A 25,942-nucleotide genomic window follows, 5' to 3' on the forward strand; every position below is an offset into this window, starting at 1 on the left:
AGCAAATAAAAAAAAAGTTTCTCCCTTCAGGTAGTGGTGAAGGGAGAGACAGATAATGATCAAAATGAATGAGCAAGGGACCGGCGCTGTGGTGCAGTGGGTTAAAGCCTTGGCCTGAAGCACTGGCATCCCAGATGGGCACTGGTTCTAGTCCTGGCTGCTCCTCTTCTGATCCAGCTCTCTGCTATGGCTTGGGATAGCAGTAGAAGATGGCCCAAGTCTTTTGGGGCCCTGCACCCGCGTGGAAGAAGCTCCTGGCTCCTGGGTTCGGATTGGCGCAGCTGCAGCCGTTGCAGCCATGTGGGGAGTGAACCAGCGGATGGAAGACCTCTGTCTCTCCCTCTTCCTCTACTTCTCCCTCTCCCTCCCCCCCTTCTCTCTGTAACTCTGTCTTTCAAATAAATAAAATAAATCTTCAAAATGAATGAGCAAAACATAGGAGTATGTGTTTGGGTAAACAAAATGTAGGCGAGGTGATTAGAGACTATTAGAGTAGGTGAAGTTTAAAACCGGTGGTCAGCCAAGCTTTCACTGAAGGTATGATTATTGGGTGAAGATTGAAGGAATTGAGGGAGCAGGTCTTGGGCCTATCTCCAGGGAAGAATATTACAGAAGAGGTAACAGCAAATGTGAAGCTTCTCAAGCAAGGGAGTGCCTGGTATGTGTAAGTAACAGCAAGTCTCTTTGGTCAGGGGTGAAGTCAGAGATTGAATAATAGATGATGAGGTCACAGAAGTATCAAGAGCCATTGGAGAATTTTGAGCACAGGAGTAACATGACATGAGTTATGTTTGCGGAAATCATTTTGCCTGTTATGTCTATAATAAACTACTTGAGTCTGCTGCTTCCCAGGGCGTGCATTAGCAGGAAGCTGGAATTGAAAGTTGGGGCCAGCACTGTGGCGTAGCGGGTGAGGCTGCTGTCTGCATCCCATATGGGTGCCAATTTGAGTCCTGACTGCTGCACTTCTGATCCAGCTCTTTGCTATGGCCTGGGAAAGCAGTAGAAGATAGCCCAAGTCTTTGGGCCCCTGCACCCGGGTGGGAGACCTGGAAGAAGCTCCTGGCTCCTGGCTTCAGATCGGCGCAGCTCCAGACGTTGCAACCAATATGGGAGTGAAACAGCGAATGGAAGACCTCTCTCTCTCTCTCTCTGCCTCTCTTTCTTTCTGTGTGTAACTCTTTCAAAGTAATAAATAAATCTTTAAAGCTGGGTCTCTACCCTGACTCTCCAATATGGGATATGGGTGTTCCAAGCAGCTTATAAGCCTCACGCTAAATGCCCGCTCCACTGGATTTCACTTTTCTAGGATAATTTTCTGGGGCTTGGTCTGTTGTGACCCTCATCTGTTCTTTCTACACTCCCAGTAAGTCTAATTATTTAGCCATTTAGTCTGTTGCTTTGATATGACCAAAAAGCTGACGGTATAAAGAGATTGAGCCCCTCAAAAAGGTATATTCTAGCCCTGAGGAAATTTTTCCTTTCATATGGTGTAGGGATAGTCATCTCCCTATGAGAATTAGACTTAATGTGTTATTTCTTTTTTCAAGTTTTCATTTCAAGTATAAAATTAAAAAAAAAAATGTCTTCTCTGTAGTTCACTTAGCAGCCATGGAAGGCCACCTTCACTGTTTTAAATTCCTACTCAGTAGAATGAGTAGTGGAACACAAGCTTTAAAAGCCTTCAATGATAATGGAGAAAATGTATCAGACTTGGCACAGAGGTTTTTTAAGCAGAACATTTTGCAATTTATCCAGGGGACTGAGTATGAAGGAAATGATCCAGAAGATCAGGAAAGTAAGTAATTAACCTGCAATGTTTCAGCATATAATGTAATGTTATGATAGTAAAATCAATGGAGTAGGAAAGAAGTTATAAGGCAAACACTATGTTCAAATTTATTATATATATTTGTCTACACATTCATCCATGTTCTTTATTATAAAATATATTAGACAATAGTATGTAGAGATTAACATAAAAGAACACTGTTTATATCACTAGATTTGAATAAAATATTATATAATTGAAATCCCTTGAATCTCTGTTTCTAATACAGTTGTTACTTTTCCTTCCTTCTCAATGGTAAACTATTATTTTGAATTAATCATTTCATTCTGTGGTTTTATATTCTAGTTCTACAGTGTGTATTTATAAGTATGCTCATAAAAATATATAGTATTGTTCTGTGAATTTGTTAGTTAAAAGGTTACTGTGCTATAACAAAGAAACTCTAAAAATTCAGTGGCTTAAATGATAGGGAAATTAAATTCTTATATATGGCAGTCCAGGTTAAAGAGTGAAACTGATCTATGTAGTCATTCAGGGACTTAATATTTTCTAAACTCTCCCTAGTAGTTACTGATCGAACAAGGGTTGGGGAAGGAACAAGTAAGTATAAGCCAGTTCCAGAGATTTCTGATTTCTGGTGTACACTCTTCACTTTTGCTAGCATTCTATTGGTAAGAGTTTTGTCATATGATCATATGCCTGTAAGGAGGCCTAGTTACTTATAACCTAGTTGAGAAACCACATCTCAGCTACAACTCTATTACTGTTTAAAGAAGAGGATTTTGGTGGACAACCAGTCGTCTTTCAGACTTATTTTAAAACTTCACAAAAATGGCATACAAAGTATATCCTCTGTGACTTGCTTTTTTCACAAAATATGTTTTTGAGATTATTAGGATAATATAAGTATCCTGGTTCATTAATTTCCTGTCTTACTTGTTCTCCATTTGACTTTGGGTTACTTACAATTTTGTAGTGTTTAATCATTTAGATAATGGTTATTGTTGTAAATGTCTGCTTATGTACATATACAAGAATTTCTTTAAAGAAACTCTTACCTTTTCACAAATAGTCCATATAGACAATAGTAATAATTGTATGACACACTGGGATCATTTGAAAGGTCTTCATAAGGTCCTGCCTATCTTTGGATACTCAGCTTTTATGTATCTTGGTAAATATTGCCTTGGCAAATAGTAACTTAGATAAATAGTAAGGCAACCAAGAGCCTTTGTAAAGTTATAAACCTCACTTTAGGTATTTTTGGGTGCGATATACCTATCTTCAGCATGAAAGGTATTGCTGCATCCCTCATTGAAGAGATTGTAGCAATTTGCACATCTAACAGCAGAGTTAGGTGAGGATTTAGAGAGACAGTATTTTGTTAGACTCTAAATCTTTTAGCAATCAGTTGAGTATAAAAAGGTTTGTGTTTTGATTTGCATTTTTGTAATTACTAGTGAGGTTGAACATCTTTTTGTAAAGTTGTTACCTGTTCTAGTTTTTTGTTAATTAGCTACCTATATTTTTCTCCCTCTTTAAAATTACATTATGGTTTTCTAAATAATTTGTATATAGTCTTGATACTAATCATCTTGATATTTATCTGAATCAGATATTTTCTCACATGTGTGGCTTTTTTTTCTCTTTGATTGTGGTATCCTTTTAAAAAATCAAGTTTATTAGAGAATAATTTATTTGCAGTAAACTGCATTGATTTAAAATGTACAATTTTGTGATTTTGACATGTATGTACACTCATCAATCAACCGCAGCTATCAAGATATAAAACATTTTCTCTCTTTTTTTTTTTTTTGACAGGCAGAGTGGATAGTGAGAGAGAGACAGAGAGAAAGGTCTTCCTTTTTGCCGTTGGTTCACCCTCCAATGGCTGCTGTGGCCGGCGCATCTCGCTGATCCGAAGCCAGGAGCCAGGTGCTTCTCCTGGTCTCCCATGGGGTGCAGGGCCCAAGGACTTGGGCCATCCTACACTGCCTTCCCGGGCCATAGCAGAGAGCTGTCCTGGAAGAGGGGCAACCGGGATAGAATCCGGCGCCCCAACCGGGACTAGAACCCGGGGTGCCGGAGCCGCAAGGCGAAGGATTAGCTTGTTAAGCCACGGCACCGGCCAAGATATAAAACATTTTCATCACCCCAAAGTTTTTTTCTTACCTCCTTCCAGTCATCCCTTCTTTTACCATGGCCCTTCACCACCACTGATGTATTAAGTGTTACTGTCAATTTGCATTTTTTGGAGTTTTGTATGCAACTGTTGTCATTTTGAGATCATCCTTATTGTATGTGTTAGTAGTTTAATCCTTTTTTATTGCTAAGTAGTATTCTATTGTATGGACATATCCATTTTCTTACTCATTTACAAGTGGGCTTCAAAGAATTCATGGATATTAAGTATATCTTTTAATTCCATTTGTTTCAAATGTTTTGAAGCTCCTTTGTACCAGCTGATGAGCATTTGAATTGTTTCCAGTTTGGGACTGTTATTAAAGCTACTGTAAACATTTTCTTTAGCCATATTTGCATTTCTCTTGGTAAATACCTAGGAGTGGAATTTACAATAGGTATATTTTAATGTTAAGAAACTATCAAGCAGTTTTCCAAAGTAGTTGTATTATTTATATCCCTCACCAGAAGTGTATGAAGTCTCCATTTACTTTACAACCTGGCTAAACACTTGATATGGCTGATCTGTTTTATTTTAGTCATTCTAAGTATTATCTTATTGTGGTTTTCATTTAGATTTTTTTGGAAGGTAATGATATTCTGCATTTGTTCATATGCTTATTAGCAATTCATATCTCTTATGTATCTGTTCAATTCTTTTGTTTATTTAAAAGTATTTGTTTATTTGAAAGAGTTACAGAGAGAGAGGGAGAGGGAGAGGGAGAGAGAGAGAGAGAGAGAGCGAGAGAGAGAGAGAGAGCACTTCCATACGCTGGTTCACTCCTTAGATGGCTGCAATGGCCAGGATTGGGCCAGACTGAGGCCAGGAGCTTCATCTGGGTCTCCCATGTGGGTAGCAGGGGCTCAAACATTTGGGCCATCTTCTACTTTTCCCAGGCCATGAGCAGAGAGTTGGATCAGAATTGGAGTGGCCAGGATGTGAATTGGTACTTATGGGATGTCAGTGTTGTAGGCAGCAACTTTACCCGCTACACCACAGTGCTGGCTACAATTTTGCCCATTTTTAAAAATTGGGTTGTTTGCTCATTGTATAGTCGATACTAATCATCATTGTATAAAATACATCATTGTATATAGTCATGATACTAATCGATTTTGAGAGTTCTTAATATATTCTGGATATAAATCTTTTATAAGATATATGTATTGCTAATATTTTCTTCCACTCAGAAGCTTGCCTTTTTGTTTTTTGTTTTTTGTTTTTTAAAGATTTATTTATTTATTTAGAGGTAGAGTTACAGATGGAGACAGGGAGAGACAGCGAGAGAGGTCTTCCATCCACTGGTTCACTCCGCAAATGGCTATAAGGGCCAGAACTGGGCCAATCCAAAGCCAGGAGCCAAGACCTTCTTCTGGGTCTCCCACATGGATATATGGATGTAGGGGTCCAAGCACTTGGGCCATCTTCTACTGCCTTCTTAGGCCATTAGCAGTGAGCTGGATTGGAAAAGGAGCAGCTGGAACAGGAACCAGCACCCATATGGGATGCTGGTACCACAGTTGGAGCCTTAACCTACTATGCCACAGTGCTGTCCCCTTGCCTTTTTATTTTCTTAACAGTGTCTTTCAAAGAGCAAAGATTTTATAGTTTAAGCTTTTTAATTTAGATTTTTAACTATAGAGGTTGTTGAAATGTTTGTGAAAAAGGTGGGTTATGAAAAAATTATGCGGGGCCGGTGCTGTGGCGCAGTGGGTTAAAGCCCTGGCCTGAAGCGCCGGCATCTCATGTGCACACCAGTTCTAGTCCCGGCTGCTACACTTCCAATCCAGCTATCTGCTGTGGCCTGGGAAAGCAGTAGAAGATGGCCCAAGTCCTTGGGCCCCAGCACTCATGTGGGAGACCTGGAAGAAGCTCCTGGCTCTTGGCTTTGGATCAGTGCAGCTCCGGCCTTTGCAGCCATCTGTGGAGTGAACCAGTGGATGGAAGACCTCTCTCTCTGTCTCTACCTCTCTCTGTAACTGTCTTCTGGATGAATAAAATAAACATTAAAAAAAAAAAACGAAAAAATTATGCAGTTTCAAATTTTTTTTGCACCCAAATAAATTTATCTTTTAATTCCATTTTTTTCCTACAAACATTTTGAAGTACCTCTGTGTTAAGTCTTGTGAATGGAATGAAATAAGGTATCGATTTAAAAATTTTCTGTTTTTACACATAGCCGGTTGTTCCCGCACCATTTTTTGGAAAGACTTCCTGTTATCTAATTGAATATCTTGGCACCTTTATCAAATACCAATTTTCATAACTGTGAAGGTCTATTGCTGACATCCGTACTCTTGTCTTTTTAGTCTGTATATCTATTTGTTTGCCATTACTACACTATCTTGATTACTGTAGCCTTATAATAAATTTTAAAATCAAGTAATGTAAGTCATGGAACTTTGTTATTATTTTACTATTTTTTTTTAAAGATTTATTTATTTATTTGAAAGATAGGGTTACAGAGAGGGAGAGGCAGAGAGAGAGACCTTCCATTTGCTGGTTCACTCCTCAAATGGCCCCAACAGCCAGGGCTGGGCCAGGCTAAAGCCAGGAGCTTAATCTGGGTCTCTTGCTTGGGATCAGTGTCCAAGTACTTGGGACATCCTCTCCTGCTTTCCCAGGTACATTAGCAGAGAACTGGATTGGAAGTGAAGCAGCCAGGACACGAACTGGTACCTATATGGGTTATTGGCACTGCAGGTGGTGGCTTAACCTACTGTGCCTCAGTGCCATCCTTATTTTTTATTTTTAAAAAGATTTTAGAGCTGGTGCTGGCATAGCAGGTAAAGCTGCTGCCTACAGTGCCAGCATCCCATATGGGTGCTGGTTTGAGTCCCGGCTCCTCCATTTCTGATCCAGTTCTCTGCTATTACCTAGGAAAGCAGTAGAAGATGGTCTAAGTTCTTGGGCTGCTGCATCCACGTGGGAGACCTGGAAGAAGCTCCTGGCTTTGGATCAGCCCAGCTCTGGCTGTTGCGGCCAAATGGGGAGTAAACCAGCTGATGGAAGACCTTTCTCTTTGTCTCTCCTTCTCTCTTTCTCTGTCTCTGCCTTTCAAATAAAATAAATCTTTTAAAAAATATTTTAATTATTTATGTGAAAGAGTTACAGAGAAAAAGAGAGGGGAAGACAGAGAGCTTCCATTTGCTGATTCACTCCTTAAATGTCCTCAATAGCCAGGTCTGAGCCCGGCTGAAGCCAAGAGTCAGAAACTGGATCCTGCTCTTCCCACATGGATGACAGGGACCCAACCACTTGAGCCATCATCAACTTCCTTCTGGTATGCATCAGCAAGATGCTGGATCAGAAGTGGAGGAGATGGTTCTTGAACTAGCATTGCAATATGGAATGCCAGTGTCCCAAGCAGTGGCTTAGCTATTGCCCTTACTCTGTTCTTGTGAAAATACTATTTGGCTGTTTTAGGGCTTTTTCCCTAAATGTAAAGTAAGAATAGATATGTTTCAGATTTCCCTTACAAATGCTTACTACTGTGCCTAGCATTTAGTAAGGGCTCAATAATATGTAGTTACCATCATTAAAGACATTAATTTATTAAGGACTAGGCACCAAGTTAGGTACTTTGACATAAATGTGTATATCCAAACACATATGCAGACACACTTCTTACTTGCTTCTAGTTTATTTTGCTGTCTTTTCTTCCTTGCAAGCAGGGAAGGAGTGGTCTATGCAAATACCGGCCTTGACACCAAGTGTGCCTTTATACAAAGTGTTGAAAATGACCATCTTCTTGTGTTTTGTGGCATGAGGGAGAAAGAGAACATGTGTAAGAATAGTTCTGATGCAGTGCTTTTGATGTGTTTACGTCCTGATGTGTTTATGTCCTGATGCAGTGTTTAATGTGTTTAGGAGGAAGGGTAGCACAATTAGAACTCATACTTGAGATAATTTTGAAACCTGAAATGTATTATAGCTGGGGGCCGGCACTGCGGCATAGTGGGTAAAGCTGCCACCTGTGGTGCTGGCATCCCATATGGGTGCCGGTTTGAGTCCTGGCTGCTCTGCTTCTCATCCAGCTCCCTGTTAATGTGCCAGGGAAAGCAGCAGAAGATGACTGAAGTCTTTGGGACCCTGAACCCATGTGGGAGACCGGAAGAGGCATCTGGCTCCTGGCTTTGGATTGGCTCAGCTCGGCCATTTTGGCCATGTGGGGAGTGAACCAGTGATGGAATACCTCTCTCTCTGTCTCTACCTCTCTCTGTAACTGTGTCTTTCAAATAAATAAAATAAATATTAAAAAATATTATGGCTTGGAAAAGGATACACAAGTATTTGCTGAAATGCTGAATTTTTTTTATTCACAGCTTTAGCATTTCCAGGTCATGTGGCTGCCTTTAAGGGTGATTTGCAAATGCTTAAGAAATTAGTAGAAGATGGAGTAATCAATTTGAATGAGCGTGATGATAATGGATCAACTCCTATGCATAAAGGTGAGTAGTATTTCTGCTTCATATTCAGTTCTCACCTAGAAATAAAAAACTTTTGTGTAATGTACCTGTAGATATCAGTCTACATCATATGGTATACAGAGTATTTAATTTTATTTTTTAAAAAATTTAAACAAGATTTATGTATTTATGTGAAAGTCAGAGTTATAGAGAAGAGAGAGAGAGAGAATCTTCCCTCTGCTCGATCACTCTCCAGATGACTGCAGTGGCCAGTCCTGGGCAGGCTGGGTTAAGACAGGAGCCAGGAGTTTTATCCAGGTCTCCCACATGGGTGGCAGGGGTCCTAAGACTTGGGCCATCCTCCACTGCTTTTCCCAGACCATTAGCAGGGAGCTGAATAGGAAATGGAGCAGCCAGGATACAAACTGGCACCCATATGGCATGCCGGTACTGTAGGCAGCTCTACCTACTGTGCTACAATGCTGGCCCCAGAGTATCTAATTTTCAGTTCAAGTGTAATATTCCTTTTATAATGAAGATATTGTTTATCACATTTGAACATAATTCCAGTAGAATTTCTATTGTGACACTCTCAAGTTCGTAAAAATGTGAAGTGTACTGTTAGAGAAGTTTGTTAGGATCAAAACATTTTTTAAAAGATTATTTATTTATTTATTTTTAAAGATTTATCTTATTTATTTGAAAGACAGAGTTACACACACACACAGAGAGAGAGAGAGAGAGAGAGGTCTTTCATCCAATGGTTCACTCCCCAGATGGCCGCAATGGCCAGAGCTGCACCAATCTGAAGCCAGGGGCCAGAAGCTTCTTCTGGGTCTCCCACATGGGTGCAGGGGCCCAAGGACTTGGGCCATCTTCTACTGATATCCCAGGCCATAGCAGAGAGCTGGATCAGAAGAGGAGCACCCGGGGCTAGAACCAGCACCCATATGGGATGCTGGTGCTTCAGGCCAGGGCTTTAACTTGCTGCGCCACAGCATTGGCCCCTATTTATTTATTTATTTATTTGAAAGTCAGAGTTACATAGAGACAGAAGGAGAGGCAGAGAGAGAGAGAGAGGTCTTCCATCTGATGGTTCACTCCCCAGATGGCCACAAGGACCGGAGCTGAGCTGATCTGAAGCCAGGAGCCAGGAGCTTTTTCAGGGTCTCCCATGTGGGTACAGGGGCCCAAGGACTTGGGCCATCTTCTGTTTTCCCAGGCCATAGCAGAGAGCTAGATTGGAAGTGGAGCAGCTGGGATTTGAACCAGTGCCCATATGGGATGCTGGCACTGCACTTTATGCCACAGTGCCAGATCCAGGATAAAAATTTTTTAAATGAACTATAATTTCATGCTGAAGTAGAAGGCATAACTCTTGAAAAAAGTTACAGCAGGGGCAGGTGTTTTACCCAATGGTTAAGTTGCTGGTTAGGATGCTCACCTTCCATAATTAGAGTGCTGGGGTTTGATACTCATCTCTGGTTCTGCTAATGCAGATCCTGGGAAGCAAGCAGTATTGGATCAAGTAATTGGATTCCTGCCACCCAGCTGGAAGGCTTAGATTGAATTCCAAGTTCCTGATTTTAGCCAGCCCTAGCCCCAGTGGTTTAAGGGCATTTGAGGAGTGAAGCAGCAAATGGGGACTCTTTCTGTCTTTCTCTCTGTCTCTCAAATAAACTATACTTTTTCAAAAAAAAGTTACAGAATTTTCTCTTTAGACCTTCTATTCTACAAAAGTGTTTTCTACCTCCATGGAAATATCAATAAACATTAAATCTGAACACATTTTCAAGATCTCTGCATTCTTCTTCCTTTTGTATGTAATTCTATAATATTAGTTTTTTTTTTAAAGTTTATTTTTATTTATTTGAAAGAGCGAGAGCAAGAATGAGAACAAGAGGGGCTGGCGCTGTGGCTTAGCAGGTAAAAGCCACCGCCTGCAGTAACGGCATCCCATATGGGCACCAGTTCAAGTCCCAGCTGCTCCACTTCTGATCCGGCTCTCTGTTATGGCCTGGGAAAGCAGTGGAAGATGGCCCAAGTCCTTGGGCTCCTGTGTGGAGAGACCCAGAGGAAGCTTCTGGCTCCTGGCTTTGGATCAGCCCAGCTCCAGCGGTTGCGGCCATTTGGGGAGTGAACCAGTGGATGGAAGACCTCTCTTTCTCTCTCTCTGCAACTCTGCCTTTCAAATAAATAATTTTTTTAAAAGAAGAATGTGAACAAGAGAAAGAGAGAGAGAGAGATGTAGGTATGTGTATTTTGCTTCTTCTGGTTCATTCCTCAAATGTTCACAACAGGCTGGGCTGGACCAGGCGAAAGCTAGGAACCCGGAACTCCATCTGGGCCTCCTATGTAGGTGGCAGGGGCTGAAGTACCTGAGGTAATATCTGCTGCCTCCCAGGGTGCCCATTAGCAGGAAGCTGGATTGGAAGTGTAGGTGGGGCTGTATCCCAGGTACTCTAGTGTAGGATGTGGGTGTCCCAAGTGATCCCACTGCTCCATAATGCCTGCCTTATTTTTTTTTCCCCACTATTAGTGTGCTAGGAATTATGTTTGCCAGTTTTTTTTTTTTAATTTCTAAAACCAAAGCCCAAATCTTTATTGCACATGAAATTTCCATTCTGCTTCATTTGTGATATTATGTTAAAAGCTTCTTCATGAACTGATGGCAGGCAATTCTTGTATAACTCAGAGTACAGAGGCAGTAGTAGGCTTGCTTATATAATTATTTACCTGAAATGGGCTTTATTTCATAAACAACTCTTTGCAGTCCCCAAATCACATATTTTGTTGCTATTGGCTAGGTTTTTAGATTATTGCTTGTCATTATTCAATCCATAATGTATCTCCAGTATAGAGTCTAAGTGCCATGTGTACCAGTAGTTTTATAAGGGGGGAATAAAGTAGGAAGAGAGGGCATGAAAAGGGAGTTTTTTCCTCCACACATAGAAAGGTTCTCAAATTGGTGAGTTCCATACCCTAGATTTGGAGTGTCTCACTTCTGCTGGCTGTTTAAGGATTAAGTTCTCCACTGGGATTTATGCATAGAGAAGAGGCTTATCATGTACATTAAATTTTTTTTTAAATGTGGTTCCCTTGGGCAAAACTCTTATATTAATTTACTAAGGCTGACATTCAAAATACCACAGACTGGGTAGTTTTAAATATGGAAAGATGGGGTGGGCCCTGTGGCACAGCCAGTTAAAGCCTCAGCTGCTGCACCAGCATCCCATATGGGTGCTGGTTTGAGTCCCATAATGTGCCTGGGGAAGCAGTGGAGTATGGCCCAATGCTAGACCTTCTTGTGAGACCTAGCACTAGATAAAGCCCGAGGGCCTCTATCCTACAGTGCTTACACAGTGTCTCTAGCAGTTCATTCTCAAGAACACACTAATTGCAAATTTAGGAGAAACCTGGGATTCTGAAATAACAACACACATCAGACTTGCAGCAATTTTGACCTAAGACGCCATCTAGTGCTGAAATAGTCTAAGTGTCCATAGGCGCCTAGAAAATAAGCATTCTGCTTTAGAATTTCTGGAAGGTAGGTACAAAAAAGCCGATTTACAAAGACTGAAAAAAATTCCTAATCTTTCAGTGTGCAGGTGACATTTTATGCCAGGAGCCATCATGATCTATGGACACGATTCAGGAAATCATGATCTATGGACAAAATATAGACCGATAGTACCTAAATTACACGTATTTTTAAAAGAGCTATCTGAACACAGAGTTACAGAGAGGGAGGGACAGAGAGAGATCTTCCATCTGCTGACTCACTCCCCAAAGGGCTGGGGCTGGTCCAGGCCAAAGCAAGGAGCCTGGAACTCCTGGGTCTCCCATGTGGGTGACAGAGGACCAAGCACTCAGACAATGCTCTGCTGCCTTCCCAGGTGCACTAGCAGGCAGCTGGATTGGAAGCAGAGCAGCTGGGGCTTGAACCAGTGCTCCAGTATGGGATGATGTTATCTCAATCTGAGGCTTAATCCACTGTGCCATAGTGCTGGCCCTAGCAACTGATACATGTAAATTCTTGGATGCAGAATTTAAAATATCTGTTTTAAGGAAACTCAATGAAATTCAGGAAAACAGAGAAACAATTCATTATCAGAAGAGTGAACACAATTTAAAAAACTAAACAGAAATACTTCAACTGGAAACTACAGCAAACAGTGGTTATGGAAGGACATCAATAGCAGAAAGAATCAAACAGAAGAAAGAACTAGTGAAATTGAAGACAGGCTACTTGAAAATACACAAAGGAAAAAAAGAATGGAGAGGAACTAAAAAAAGCTTATGGGATATTTGGGACAGCATTAAAAGAGCAAATATCCAAGATACTGGGGTTCAAGAAGGACTGTAGAAGGCCAGAAGGATAGAAAGTACAGTCAAAGAAATAATAAGAGAAGACTTCCCAAACATAGAAAATGATACAACTACCTAAGTTTAGGAAGGTTAGAGGTCACCAGATAGATTTAGCTCAACCAAGTCTACCCCTAGATACATAATTCAAGCTCTCCAAGGTTAAGGATAGACTTCTCAAAGCTGCAAGAGAAAGAAAAGAGCAGCATTTACTGGTGTCTCAATTTGTTTATGTGCAGACTTATTGTTGGTTACTTGGAAGGAACTTTACAGAACAGGAGGGAGTGGGATGAGACTTACATAGTTGAAGGGAAAAAACCAAGATTACTATACCAAGCAAGGCTTTTTTTTTTTTAGGTTGATTTATTTGATAAGCAGACACACACACACACACACACAGAGTAGATAGAACTCTTCTCTATGGTAGTTTGCTTCCCAAATGGCCACAATAGCTAGGACTAAGCCAGGCCAAAATCAGGAGCCAGGAGCTTCATCCTGGTCTTGCATGCGGGTTGCTGGAACCCACATACTTGGATTATCTTCTGCTGCCTTCCCAGATGATCTTAAAAAACAATTCTTTCTTTTAAAACAATTATTAATTATTAATACTATATAATATTTAGTATTAATAAATACCTTATGTTTATGTGATTCTTAACAGAGTACAAAGCTCATCACATGTAACTCTTATTCCAATCTTATGCAACAGCAGTGTGCTTTCCTTATACATAAAAATTTATCTCTGTAAAGATGAGGGATTTGAGGTTCAGAGACATCAGGTGCCTTGACAAATTAAAAGCATAGCTGAGATGACATTCATTTTGTTTTCCATGTATTCATTTATTCAGCTCTATAGGCATTTATTAAGGGTCTGTGTGTGCAATTGCTTGCCAAGTTCTTTGGATATAAAATTCTCTGTCCTATTCTCAAATCTCATTTTTTAAAAAAGATTTATTTTATTTTTTTGAAAGACAGAGTCACAGAGAGGCAGAGTCAGAGAAAGAGAGAGGTCGGTCTTCCGTCTGCCGATTCACTCTCCAAATGGCTGCAACAGCCAGAACTGAGCTGATCCAAAGCCAGGAGCCAGGAGCTTCTTCTGGGTCTCCCACATGATGTAGGGACTCAATGACTTGGGCCATTCTCTGCTGCTTTTCCACATACGTTAGCAGTGAGCTGGATTGGAAGTGGAGCAGCCGGGACACGAACTAGTGGCCATGTGGGATGCTGGTGTTGCAGTCCATGGCTTTAAGCCACTGCACCACAGTTCTGGTCTTCTCAAGTCTCATTGTTGAGTAAACTTTGAAATTCAGTCCTTTTAAGTCTGTTAAGCTTATTTTCCACAATTTCTCTGAGGCTTGAGATGGACCATAATAGGTAGAATAAGTGAGCACATTGTTGAGTGCTGTAGGTTTGAAGACATATATATATATAAGCAGAGTTGTGGAAGTGAAAATTAATATAGCATGCATGTGTTTTGAGGACAGGAGTTAGACAAAAATTGTAAACAGTTTATGTAATTAAGTGTGATTTGAGATACGTGTAGATTTTGAGTTGTAAAACTCAGAGGAATAAAAAAAGTGTTTTGTGTATGTATGTAAATATATTATATCCATATATATAATCATATACAGATCTGATGGAACAAGATTTTCTTTCTTTTTAAAGAATTATTTTATTTACTTGAAAGAGGAGTTGTAGAGAGAAGTAGAGCCAGAGAGAGAGTTCTTCCATTCCGCTGGTTCACTCCCCAAATGACCGCAATGGCCAGAGCTGTGCTGATTGGAAGCGAGGAGCCAGTTGCTTCCTCTGGGTCTCCCACCTGGGTGCAGGGGCCCAAGGTCATGGGCCATCTTCTACTGCTTTCTCAGGCCATAGCAGAGAGCTGGATTTGAAGAGGAGCAGCCGGAACTCGAACCAGTGCTCATATGGGATGCTGTCGCTGCAGGCTGGGGCTTTAACCCGCTGCGCCACAGCGCCAGCCCTGGAACAAGATTTTCTAAGTCTGTAGGTCCCTATGGTTGGGACGTGCTTACATTCTGGTGTGATTCAAGATCGGTTAGGAGCTATGTATGACAGGAGATCAGCACTGGAGATTCTAGCTTCAAATCCATTGCTTAATTGGCTGTGTGATGCTAAATAACACATTTGAACTTAAACTTTTAGATCTGTCTGTAAGATCTTTGTGTAGGGTTTAAGCATAGTAGATATCTGATTAAATGTTTATTTAATGAATGAGTAAATGACAAAGAGGAAATAACATTTGCCCAACATACCTTTGTAATTTATTACAAAGATCAATACATTTTAAAAGAAGTACTTTATAATGGTAATATCTGAAATGTTAGTAAATTGTTGCTAACAACTTTGTGTGTTTCCTGTTTATTATTTTTTTAACAGCTGCTGGACAAGGCCACATAGCATGTTTGCAGTGGTTAATTAAAATGGGAGCAGACAGTAATATTACTGACAAAGCAGGGGAGAGACCCAGTGATGTGGCTAAGAGGTATGCATCCCTATCTGCTTTGTTGCCTTCTCTTTGAAGTTTTGCCTATACTCTCCTGTACTTGGAAATCTTCAAGGATTTTAATTTAAGGGACTCATTTTTTTTTTTTGACAGTCAGAATTAGACAGTGAGAAAGAAAGACAGAGAGAAAGGTCTTCCTTCCGTTGGTTCACCCCTCAAATGGCTACTACGGCTGGCGCGCTGTCCTGATTCAAAGCCAGGAGCCAGGTGCTTCCTCCTGGTCTCCCATGCGGGTGTCAGCTCCTCTCACTAAAGTAGGAGTTCTCAACTGGGAGGTAGATCATTTACTTTCCTAGGAAGTGGAGCATTTGGAAATGTGGAGGGTGGTTGTTAACAATGTCTGAAGGAGATTATCACTACTAACATTTAATGAGATCATATGTAGAAATGCTAAATGTTCTGCAGTGCTTAGAACAGTGGTACAAAATGATTGTCCCACTCAAATGCTTGTAGTGCCCTGCTGAGAAATACTGTGTGATAAAAAGGAATAATACACCTCAATAACAGATAAAGAAATTACATAGATTTTGAAATGTATTTTGGTAGTTATATTTAAAATAAATGTAGCACCCATTAAACACCACCAGCTCCTTCAGGTCATATCCTCAAGGAATATAGTCCATTGTTTGTCCACTTGAGAGCTCTTTCATCCAGCTTCCTGTTTACTATGTTCCAGGTAATGTGGTTAATGTTAGGAACACAAAGATGAGAAGGTACAATTCCTGTCCCTACAGAGTTTACAGTCTAGTGAAGAGATAAATATACAAATAAAGTTCTTACCTCTTATATATATATATATATATATATATATATATATATATATATATAATAAGAGTGTATATATATACATACACACACACACATACACACATACTGTATTGCATGATATATATAAGGGACAGTAAGAACATAGGAGAAAACAGTGCCTTGCAAACACTTTTTATTTGAAAAATGGGGGAGAAATGATACAGATGTTAATGGTTAAGAGTCCTGAAGGAGAGGCCCATGTTGTGGTATAGTGGGTGAAGCCACTGCCTGTGATGCCGGCATCCCGTGTGGGTGCTGCTTTGAGTCCTGGCTGCTCTACTTCTGATCCAGCTGCTAAAGACCTGGAAAAGCAGTGGAAGATGGCCCAAAGTGTTTGGGTCCCTGCCACCCAAATGGGAGACCTGGAAGAATGGTCTTGGCCAGGAGTGAACCAGCATATAGAAAATTCCTTTCTCTCTCTAACTCTACCTTCCTTCCTCTCTCTCTCTCTTATTTTTTTTTTCCCCACAGGCAGAGTTATACAGTAAGAGAGAGAGAGAGAGAGAGAGAGAGAGAGAGAGAAAGTTATAGACAGTGAGAGAGAGACAGAGAGAAAGGTCTTCCTTTTGTTGGTTCACTCCCCTAATGGCCGCCATGGCCGGCACTGCACCAATCCGAAGCCAGGAGCCGAGCACTTCCTTCCAGTCTCCCATGCAGGTGCAGGGGCCCAAGCACTTGGACCATCCTTCACTGCCCTCCTGGGCCACAGCAGAGAGCTGGACTGGAAGAGGAGCAACCAGGACTAGAACCTGGGGTGCTGGCGCCGCAGGCGGAGGATTAGCCAAGTGAGCCACGACGCTGGCCTCTCCCTCCCCCTCCCTCCCTCCCTTCCTTCCTTCCTCTTTCCTCTCTCTCTCCCCCTCCCCATGCCCCCACTCCCTACCTACCTACCTTCCTTCATTTCTTTAATTTATTTTGAGACGGAGTTACAGAAAGAGAGGTAGAGACACAGAGAGAGAAGTCTTCCATCCACTGGTTCATTCCCCAAATGGCTGCAATGGCCGGAGCTGGGCCAGTCTGAAGCCAGGAGCTTCTTTTGGGTCTCCCATGTGGATGCAGGGGCCCAAGGACTTGAGCCATCTTCTGCTGCTTTCTCAGGTGCATTAGCAGGGAGCTGGATCTGAAGTGGAGCAGGCAGGACTTGAACCAGTTCTCATAAGGATGCTAGTGCTGCAGGTGGCAGCATTACCTGTTATGCCACAGCATCGGCCCTGTACCTTTGTCTTTCAAATAAATAGGAAATATTTTAAAAAAAATATGAAGAGTCTTAAAGGAAACATCAGGAGGACAGAATTTATATAGAGGTCAGGGAAAGCTTTTATTGTGCAGAAGCAACATTTATGCTGACACTTGAAAGAGGAGGAAATATAACACCTTGCATATTTGAGGAACTATATGAAGTTCAGAATTGCCTGAATCTAAAGAAGTGGCAGAGAAGGCTTGACAGAATGCTAAGGCCCAATAATTCATCAAATTGTCATGCAGTTTTGTTTGTGAGCCCATGTTCCCTAAAATTTTGTTTGTGGGATTTCATTGGAGCCTTGGAGTTTGGTTTTATTATACCAAATACCTGGTATCATTATTTAATTCAGGCCTATGTTATTTGAGAGAGAGATATATATATATATCTTCCATCTGCTGGTTGACTCAACACATGACCTCTGTGACTGGGCTGGGCCAGGTTGAAAGCAGGATACAGGAACTTCATCCTGGTTCCCCAAGTGTGTGGCAGGAGCCCAGGCATTTGGGCTACTTTCTGCTGCTTTTTTCAGGCCATTAGCAGGGATCTGGTTTGGAAGTAGAGTAGCTGGGAGATAATTGGTGACCATATGGGATACCAATATTGGAGGGGTAGCTTTACTTGTTAAGCCACAAAACGAGCCACAGGAAAATTCATATTACAGAAAAACTGTATAGATTTCAAAATTTTTTTATAAAAATAAACTTAGTTTTTGAAGTACTCTAGTCATAGACACCTGTAAAACCATCACCACAGTGAAGGTAGTGAGCATATTCATCACTTTCAAGTTTCCTTCTGCCATTTTATGGTCTCCTTCCCACTGCTCCCCATTGTCCCTTCCCTAGCAGTTGTATAGCTTTGGATTTTATGTTGAGGTCTGTGACCTGTTATTTTTGAATGTGGTACAGGTTTGTATTTATATTCTGTTTTGCATATGGAAATCCAGTTGTTCTGGCACCATTTGTTCTAATATTGCTTTTGTCAAAATTAATTGTCTATATGTAATTGTGGGCTTATTTCTGAACTTTCTATTTTGTTTATTTATCTATTTATTTTTACTCCCTTGTCACAGGAGTGACTGAGAACCCTGAGTGTATCTGGAATTATTCATGATATTTGGCCCACATTTTTTCTCATATATGCACCAAAATGCTAGATGTTTAGTGTTATTATAGATATAACCTTGAATTTGGTATAAAGCAAGCACTCAGTAAGTGAAAACTGTTCAATTATACTTAGTAATGGAGAATTCTCTTAACCTTAAAACTTACTATGTATTTTTATTACTGTATCTCTAATGATTTGCATTATCTAATAAAAGGTAAGACTATGAGTGTGTGGTTTTGTGAGTGTGGGGGAAAATAGGATTTGAGATTTTTGTGTTTAGTTATTAGTTGTAAATATCCTAAAAGAAACATTAACACTAAATATTAAAATTCTGGTTAGCAAAATTGTGGGAAAATATGCAGATCTCATGCACCCACAACAATAATTCCATAGCCAAGAGCATATTATTGGAAGTTTCATAGAAATATGTGAAAAAGCAAAGAAAAATTTTTAAAAAATGTGGAAAAGTCATTATTCGTCTCCATTAAATGTCAAAGCCATCCCAGTGCTTTGTGTTGAGGAAAGATGAAGATAAAGGGAGTACAGCTCTTTATAGTTAGCTCTAGAACTGCAACCAGCATTAATTTTATGGTCATCTAAATTAGGCCAACAAAAGGCAGTGAATATAGGGATGCAAGTAGGGTGATTCTGAGCTTTTTATGCAGTTGAGCAGCACTGTTTGGAAGCACACTAGTCTTTTGTTATTGGATCTCTTTTCACAGTGGGTTTTTGCCAATAAAAGTTATGGAATCGGTCCTTAGTGTTCAGTAAACTGACTTTTCCATGTAGTTGAATATATGTCAAATTGTCACTGACCTTCAGATTACAGATTTGCTTCCTTTTTTTTTTTTTTTTAACTTTATTTATTTGAAAGACAGAGTTACAGAGAGAGGTAGAGACAGAGAGAGTGGTCTTCCATCCGCTGATTCACTCCCAAGATGGCCACAACGGCCAGAGCTGTGCCGATCTGAAGCCAGGAGCCAGAAACTTCTTCTGGGTCTCCCACACGGATGCAGGGGCCCAAGGACTTGGGCCATCATCTACTGCTTTCCCAGACCATAGCAGAGAGCTGGATCGGGAGAGGAACAGCTGGGACTAGAACTGGTGCTTATATGGGATGCCGGCACATCAGGCGGGGCCTTTAACCTGCTGTGCCACAGCGCTGGCCCCCACAGATTTGCTTCTTACTGATGGGTGGGTTGGTGGCACAATATACAGTGTATAATTCCCTATGTTAAGTACAAACTGCAATTTAATTTTGAGTAAGGTTCTGGTTCTGGTTAATTGCTGATCTTTTTCTACAGGTTTGCTCATTTGGCAGCAGTGAAGTTGTTAGAGGGGCTACAGAAATATGATATTGATGATGGAGATGAAATTGATGAAAATGATATGAAGTTTTTTGTAAGACATGGTGTTGAGGGAAGCACTGATGCCAAGGATGACTTATGTCTCAGTGAGTTGGATAAAACAGATGCCAGAAGTAAGTATGCTGTCTGTGTTGTGATTCATCCTTTCAGAAGTACCATGGCTACTTTACACTATAAGTTTGGAAAGTATTTTAAAGACAACTGCTATCAACAGAGTAAAATAAATTGATTTTTTTTGGACCCAGAAATTTATACAAATTTTTGTCCTAGGGCTTGTTGAACACTTGCAAAAGTGTAGGACATGGTGTCTGTCTCTCAAGAGGAGAAAGTTACATAAACAGAGAAAAAAATATATAAGTGGATCATGAAAAACAGGGAAAGAGACATGTCAAGAATTTTCATGGTTATTTAGCCAATTATTTTTTACAGATAATTGCAGCAAATATTTATTGATTGCCTACTAAATGCCAGGCACTGCTGTAGTTAATAGAGAAACAGTGAATAATACAAAGGAATTTACATTCTGGTAGTTGTGGTGCTCAGGGGGATGATGATAAATAATTGATAATAAAATAGATATATAAGAAAACAAAGTATGCTGATAAGATAACCATTAGACCTCTCTGAGGGGGTAACATTTGAGAAGAGACTGGATTGATGAGAATGGCCTACCGTGAATATCTTGGGAAAACATTCAAAGCGGTGGGAGCCGTATACGAAAAGGTCAGGAGTTAGAATTGAACATGATCAGCAGGACTGCAGTAGAATCACTAAGGATGTAGGGGCAATTATATAAGGTTAGAGAGGTAAGAAGGGGCCCAATCAGGTCATATACATCCTAATAAGGATTTTAGATTTAGATTTTATTTTTTAAATATTTATCTATTTGAAAGTCAAGGAGAAAGAGAACGAGAGAAGGGGGGAGAGAGAAAGAGAGAGATCTTCTATCCATTCACTCATTCCCCAAATGTCTGCTGGTTCATTCTCCAAATGGCTGTAATGGCCAGGGTTGGGCCATGCTGAAGCCAAGAGCCTGGAACTCCATACAGGTCTCCTTTGTGGGGGGCAGGGGCCCAACTACTTGGGCCATTCTCTGCTGCTGTCCCAAGTGCATTAGCAGGGAGCTAGATCAAAAGTAAAGCAGATAGGACTCTAGCCTGTGCTCACATGGGATGCTGGTATTGCAGTGTGATGTAACCTGCTGCATAATAATGCCTGCCCCTAGATTTTATTTTTTTAAACATTTATTTTATTTATTTGAAAGACAGAGTTACACATAGAGAGAGTGGGAGACACAGAGAGATCTTCTATCTCCTGACTGGTTCACTCCCCAAATGGCTGCAATGGCCAGGACTGGACCAGGCTGAAGCCAAGAGATAGGATCTCCATCCAGGTCTCCCACTCGGGCAGGGACCCGAGTACTTGAGCCCTCATCTGCTGCCTCTTAGGATGCATTAGCAGGAAGCTGGATTGGAAGTAGAAAAGCCAGGACTTGAACTGGTACTCTGGTATGGGATATGGGCCTTCCAAGTGATGGTTTAATCCACTGTATCATAGTACCTATCCTGCCATTATTACTGAATATGCTGGGGGTCTTCAGAAAGTTTATGGAGGGCTGCCAGTGTGGCATAGTGGACTAAGCCTCCACCTGTGGTGCTGGCATCCCATATGGAGATCAGTTTGTGTCCCAGCTGCACTTCTTCCCATCCAGCTTTGTGTTATGGTCTGGGAAAGCAGTAGAAGATGGCCCAAGTACTTGAGTCCCTGCACCTGAGTGGGAGATCTCGCAAAAGCTTCTGGCTCCTTTCTTTGGATTGGCCTAGGTCAGACTGTTGCAGCCATTTGGGGAGTGAACCATCAGATGGAAGACCTCTCTCTCTCTGTCTCTGTCTGTCTCTCTCTCTGTAACTCTGCTTCTCAAATAAATAAAATATTTAAAAAAGTTTATGGACGATGCACATTATCTTTTCTTTCTTTTTTAAATATTTTATTTATTTGAGAGAGTTACAGACAATGAGAGGGAGAGACAGAGACCGGTCTTCCATCTGCTGTTCACTCCCTAGATGGCCGCAATGGCCAGCGGAGCTGAGCCGATCCAAAGCCAGGAGTCAGGAGCTTCTTCTGGGTTCCTATGTGGGTGCAGGGGCCCAAGCACTTGGGCCATCTTCCACTGCTTTCCCAGGCCCTAGCAGAGAGCTGGATTGGAAGAAGAGTAGCCAGGATTAGAACCGGTGGCCATACGGGATGCTCCACAGGCAGAGGATTAACCTACTGTGCCACAACGCCAGCCCCTCACATTATCTTTTAAATCTGTTTTACTTGAACTTTTCGTAGTATCCTGATTTTGGAACTAAACTGATATCTAGTAATTGGAACACATTTTACTTTCTGTAGCATTTCTGCTGATGGTTTGTCTAGTGGTATGTAACTGACCGCCAGAATTTTTTTCTCTGAAATCCTGATAACAGTGCTTTCTTTATATACTGTTTTACAGTTTACAGAACATCGTGCATAGTAAGCCTTTGAGGGAGGTAATAACTCTGTTTCTGTCTCTAGAAAGCAGTTTAGTATAGGCCGGCGCCGTGGCTTAACAGGCTAATCCTCCGCCTTGCGGTACCGACACACCGGGTTCTAGTCCTGGTTGGGGTGCCGGATTCTGTCCCGGTTGCCCCTCTTCCAGGCCAGCTCTCTGCTATGGCCCGGGAAGGCAGTGGAGGATGGCCCAAGTGCTTGGGCCCTGCACCCGCAAGGGAGACCAGGAGAAGCACCTGGCTCCTGGCTTTGGATCAGCGAGATGCGCCGGCTGCAGCGGCCATTGGAGGGTGAACCAACGGCAAAAAGGAAGACCTTTCTCTCTGTCTCTCTCTCACTATCCACTCTGCCTGTCAAAAAAAAAAGAAAAAAAAGAAAAAAAAAAAGCAAGCAGTTTAGTATAATATCTTCATGTGGTAAAGAATCTGAAGTTGAGAGCAGCTTAGTTGTCCAAATTTACCCAACAACTGGAACCTATTACGCATGTCTGTCACTGGTGCCACACACATTACATTCTTAAAGGAATATTTTTATGCTCTATAAGCTTTATTTTACTTCTTAGGATAATTGATCAGGGAGCTATGCTTCATGAACTGTTTGTGTTGGTCTTTTATAGAAGGTGAGATGGGTCTGTTTGAATTGAGGCCACCCAAAACAAGACACCCATAGTGAATTGCATGGAGCCTGGGCATTGAATTTAGACATTAGGACTTGACTACATTCTAGCTGTGTTACTCTCCCTGCAGTTTCCTCAGCTATAAAAATGAGAATATTAATATGATTATCATCTCAACAGTTATCGTAAAGATTAAATTAATATACTAGAAAACAGGAAGTACCTGGCCCACGTAGAGGCTCAGCAAATGTCAATTCCATTTGTCTTCTTTTTTTTTAAAAAAAGTTCGTTTTTCATTTAAAACATTTATTTGAAAGCAGAGCGACAGAATGAGAGATCTTCCATTCACTGATTCACTTCCCGAATACCTAGGTTGGGCTGAGTCACACCAAAGCTAGGAGCCAAGAATTCCATCTGGGTTCTCCACGTTGTTGGCAGGGTCCTACCTACTTGAGCCATCATCTGCTGCCTCCTAGGCACTTTAACTGGATTGGAAGGTGGAGGTGGGATGGGTGACAGGTGTTCCAAGTGGAAGCTTAACCCACTGTGCCATGCCTGCCCCAGTTCCCTTTTTTTTCTTTTTTTTGAATTTCAAAGTTATCCATTTCATATGTTTCATATATGAAATATATATGTATATTATATATGTATTTCATATATATGAAATATATGTATAATATATATATATATATATATATTTAGGAACATGGTGATATTTCCCACCCTACCATCCCTCCTGCCTGCCCCAGTTCCCTTAAAAAAAGAAAAAGAAAAAAAAAAAAAACCTCTGAGATGGGTTTTCAGTTATTTTGGTGATTGTACCAAAGTTAATATTTTCTAAGGAAAAATTTTAATTCATGTATATATTTCTTTCTTAAACAAACAAAAAAAAATAGTTTTTTAAGATCATTACCAGGGAGCCTCTTCTCTGATGAATATAATCAAGGAAGAGCCTGAAGCTGTTGACATAAATAGGAGATCCCAACTGACAACCCACCCAGGTAATCCTATAGTCAGGCACAGGGTTTAATGATCCCTTCGGTATTTCCTGATGGCTTTATTTTAACAATTTTACTGAAATGTAATTTATATACCATTAAATTTACCCATTTAAGATATATAATTTAATGGTTTTTACTATGTTCATAGATGTGTGTAACCATTACTACTATTAAATTTATGTCATTCTATCATCCCAACAAGAAACTCCACTGCCATTGGTAGTCACTCTGTTATCCCCACCCACTTGGGCCCCAATCTTATCTCTTGCCAACTGCTAATTTACTTTCTGCTTCTATAGATTTGTCTATTCTGGACATATGAAATCATATCATATGTTGACTTTTCTCTCACTTAACACAGTGTTTTTTTGTTATTGTTGTTGTTGTTTAAAGATTTATTTATTTATTTGAAAGTTGGAGTTACACAGAGAGAAGGAGAGACAGAGAGGTCTTTCATCCATTGGTTCACTCCCCAGTTGGCCACAACAGCTGGAGCAGTGCTGATCCACAGCCAGGAGCTTCTTCCTGGTCTCCCACGTGGGTGCAGGGGCCCAAAGACTTGGACCATCTTCTACTGCTTTCCCAGGCCATAGCAGAGAGCTGGATCAGAAGTGGAGCAGCCAGGACTTGAACTGGCATCCCATATGGATGCACTGCAGGCAGCAGCTTTACCCACTGTGTCACACAGCCCAAACACAGTGTTTTTAAGGTTCATGTACATTGTAGCATGGATCAGTACTTTTTATTGACAGATAATATTCTTTTATGGAAATACTATGTTGTATATTAATTTATAATATATTTATATATAAATATATTTACATTTATAATATCAGCTGATGGATATTTGAGTTCTCACATTTTTGATTATTAGGAATGATGCTGTCATGAATCTTCATGTACACATTTTTGTCTGGACATGTTTTCATTTCTCTTGGGTAAATATCTAGGAGTGGAATTGTCAGTCATCAGGATTATAAGGAACTGCCAACTGTTTTCTAGACTGGTTGCACCATTTTACCTTCTCACTAACAATGTATAAATGCTATAATTTTTTGACATTTTTACTTAAACTTATTTTCTGTTGTCTTACTCATGTGAAATGGTGTCTCATTATAGTTTTGATTGGTGTTTCCCTAGTAACTAATGTGCTTATTGACCACTTGTATGTCTTCCTTGGAGAAAAGTCTATTCAAATTGTTTGCCCGTTTTTCAACTGAGTGGTTTTTCTTTTTATTACTAAGTTGTAGAAGTACCTGTGAATACAGGTCCCTTTTCAGATACATGATTTGCATATATTTTCTCTCATTCTGTGGAATCTATTTTAACCTTCTTGATGGTATCTTTACAGTTCAGAATTTTTTATTTTGATGAAGTCTAATTTGTCTTTTTTTTTTTTTAAACTTGCTTGTGCTTATATTTCTGTTGTGTCTTTGAAAATGAGCAAGGACTTATTTGCCTAAATTAGGTTCCTGTTCAACTCTGTCTTGCAGTGAGAGCTTATAAGAAAATTGTAGAATTGAGACACCTTCTGGAAATTGCTGCAAGCAACTATAAACAGTTGGGAGGGATAACAGAGGAAGATTTAAAGCAGAAGAAAGAACATATTGAATCTGAAAAGTAATGTCCCTAAAATTTTAATGATTTGTGTTTAGTTACATCTCTCAATGTCATGTGAGGCTTTGTTAATCAGCAACAGTAACCCTGCCAAAAGGTATTAGATTCTGTTCTGTTTCCTCCTAAGCTCCCAGATGGAGAAGGAGTTAAGATTTTTTTTTTAATTGTGGTAAAATACCTGTAACAAAATTTTACCATCTCAATCATTTTAAGTGTCTCAGTCAGCACTGTTAAGTAAATTCACATCATTGTGTAGCCAATCTCCAGAACTTTCCATTTTGCAAAACTGACATTTCATATGGAGTTGAGGTTTTTTTGAGATCACTGCAACTTTGAGCAACTTTGAGCTTTTTCAATCGCAAGTAACACAGTCTTTAAACATC

At 40.5% G+C, this 25,942-nt stretch overlaps 1 protein-coding gene across 1 annotated transcript in view; it reads left to right on the forward strand.

The window, feature by feature from the left end:
* ANKRD42 (ankyrin repeat domain 42) overlaps positions 1–25,942 on the forward strand; it is a 96,348-nt gene that overhangs the window by 30,244 nt on the left and 40,162 nt on the right. Inside the window, exons 7-11 of the mRNA XM_062197575.1 lie at positions 1,598–1,798; positions 8,300–8,425; positions 15,146–15,251; positions 19,731–19,906; positions 25,436–25,562. Coding sequence (XP_062053559.1) covers positions 1,598–1,798; positions 8,300–8,425; positions 15,146–15,251; positions 19,731–19,906; positions 25,436–25,562 — 736 coding nt within the window. The remainder of the gene's footprint in view (positions 1–1,597; positions 1,799–8,299; positions 8,426–15,145; positions 15,252–19,730; positions 19,907–25,435; positions 25,563–25,942) is intronic.

This window comes from Lepus europaeus, chromosome 7, assembly GCF_033115175.1.
Source record: "Lepus europaeus isolate LE1 chromosome 7, mLepTim1.pri, whole genome shotgun sequence".
Taxonomy (NCBI): domain Eukaryota; kingdom Metazoa; phylum Chordata; class Mammalia; order Lagomorpha; family Leporidae; genus Lepus; species Lepus europaeus.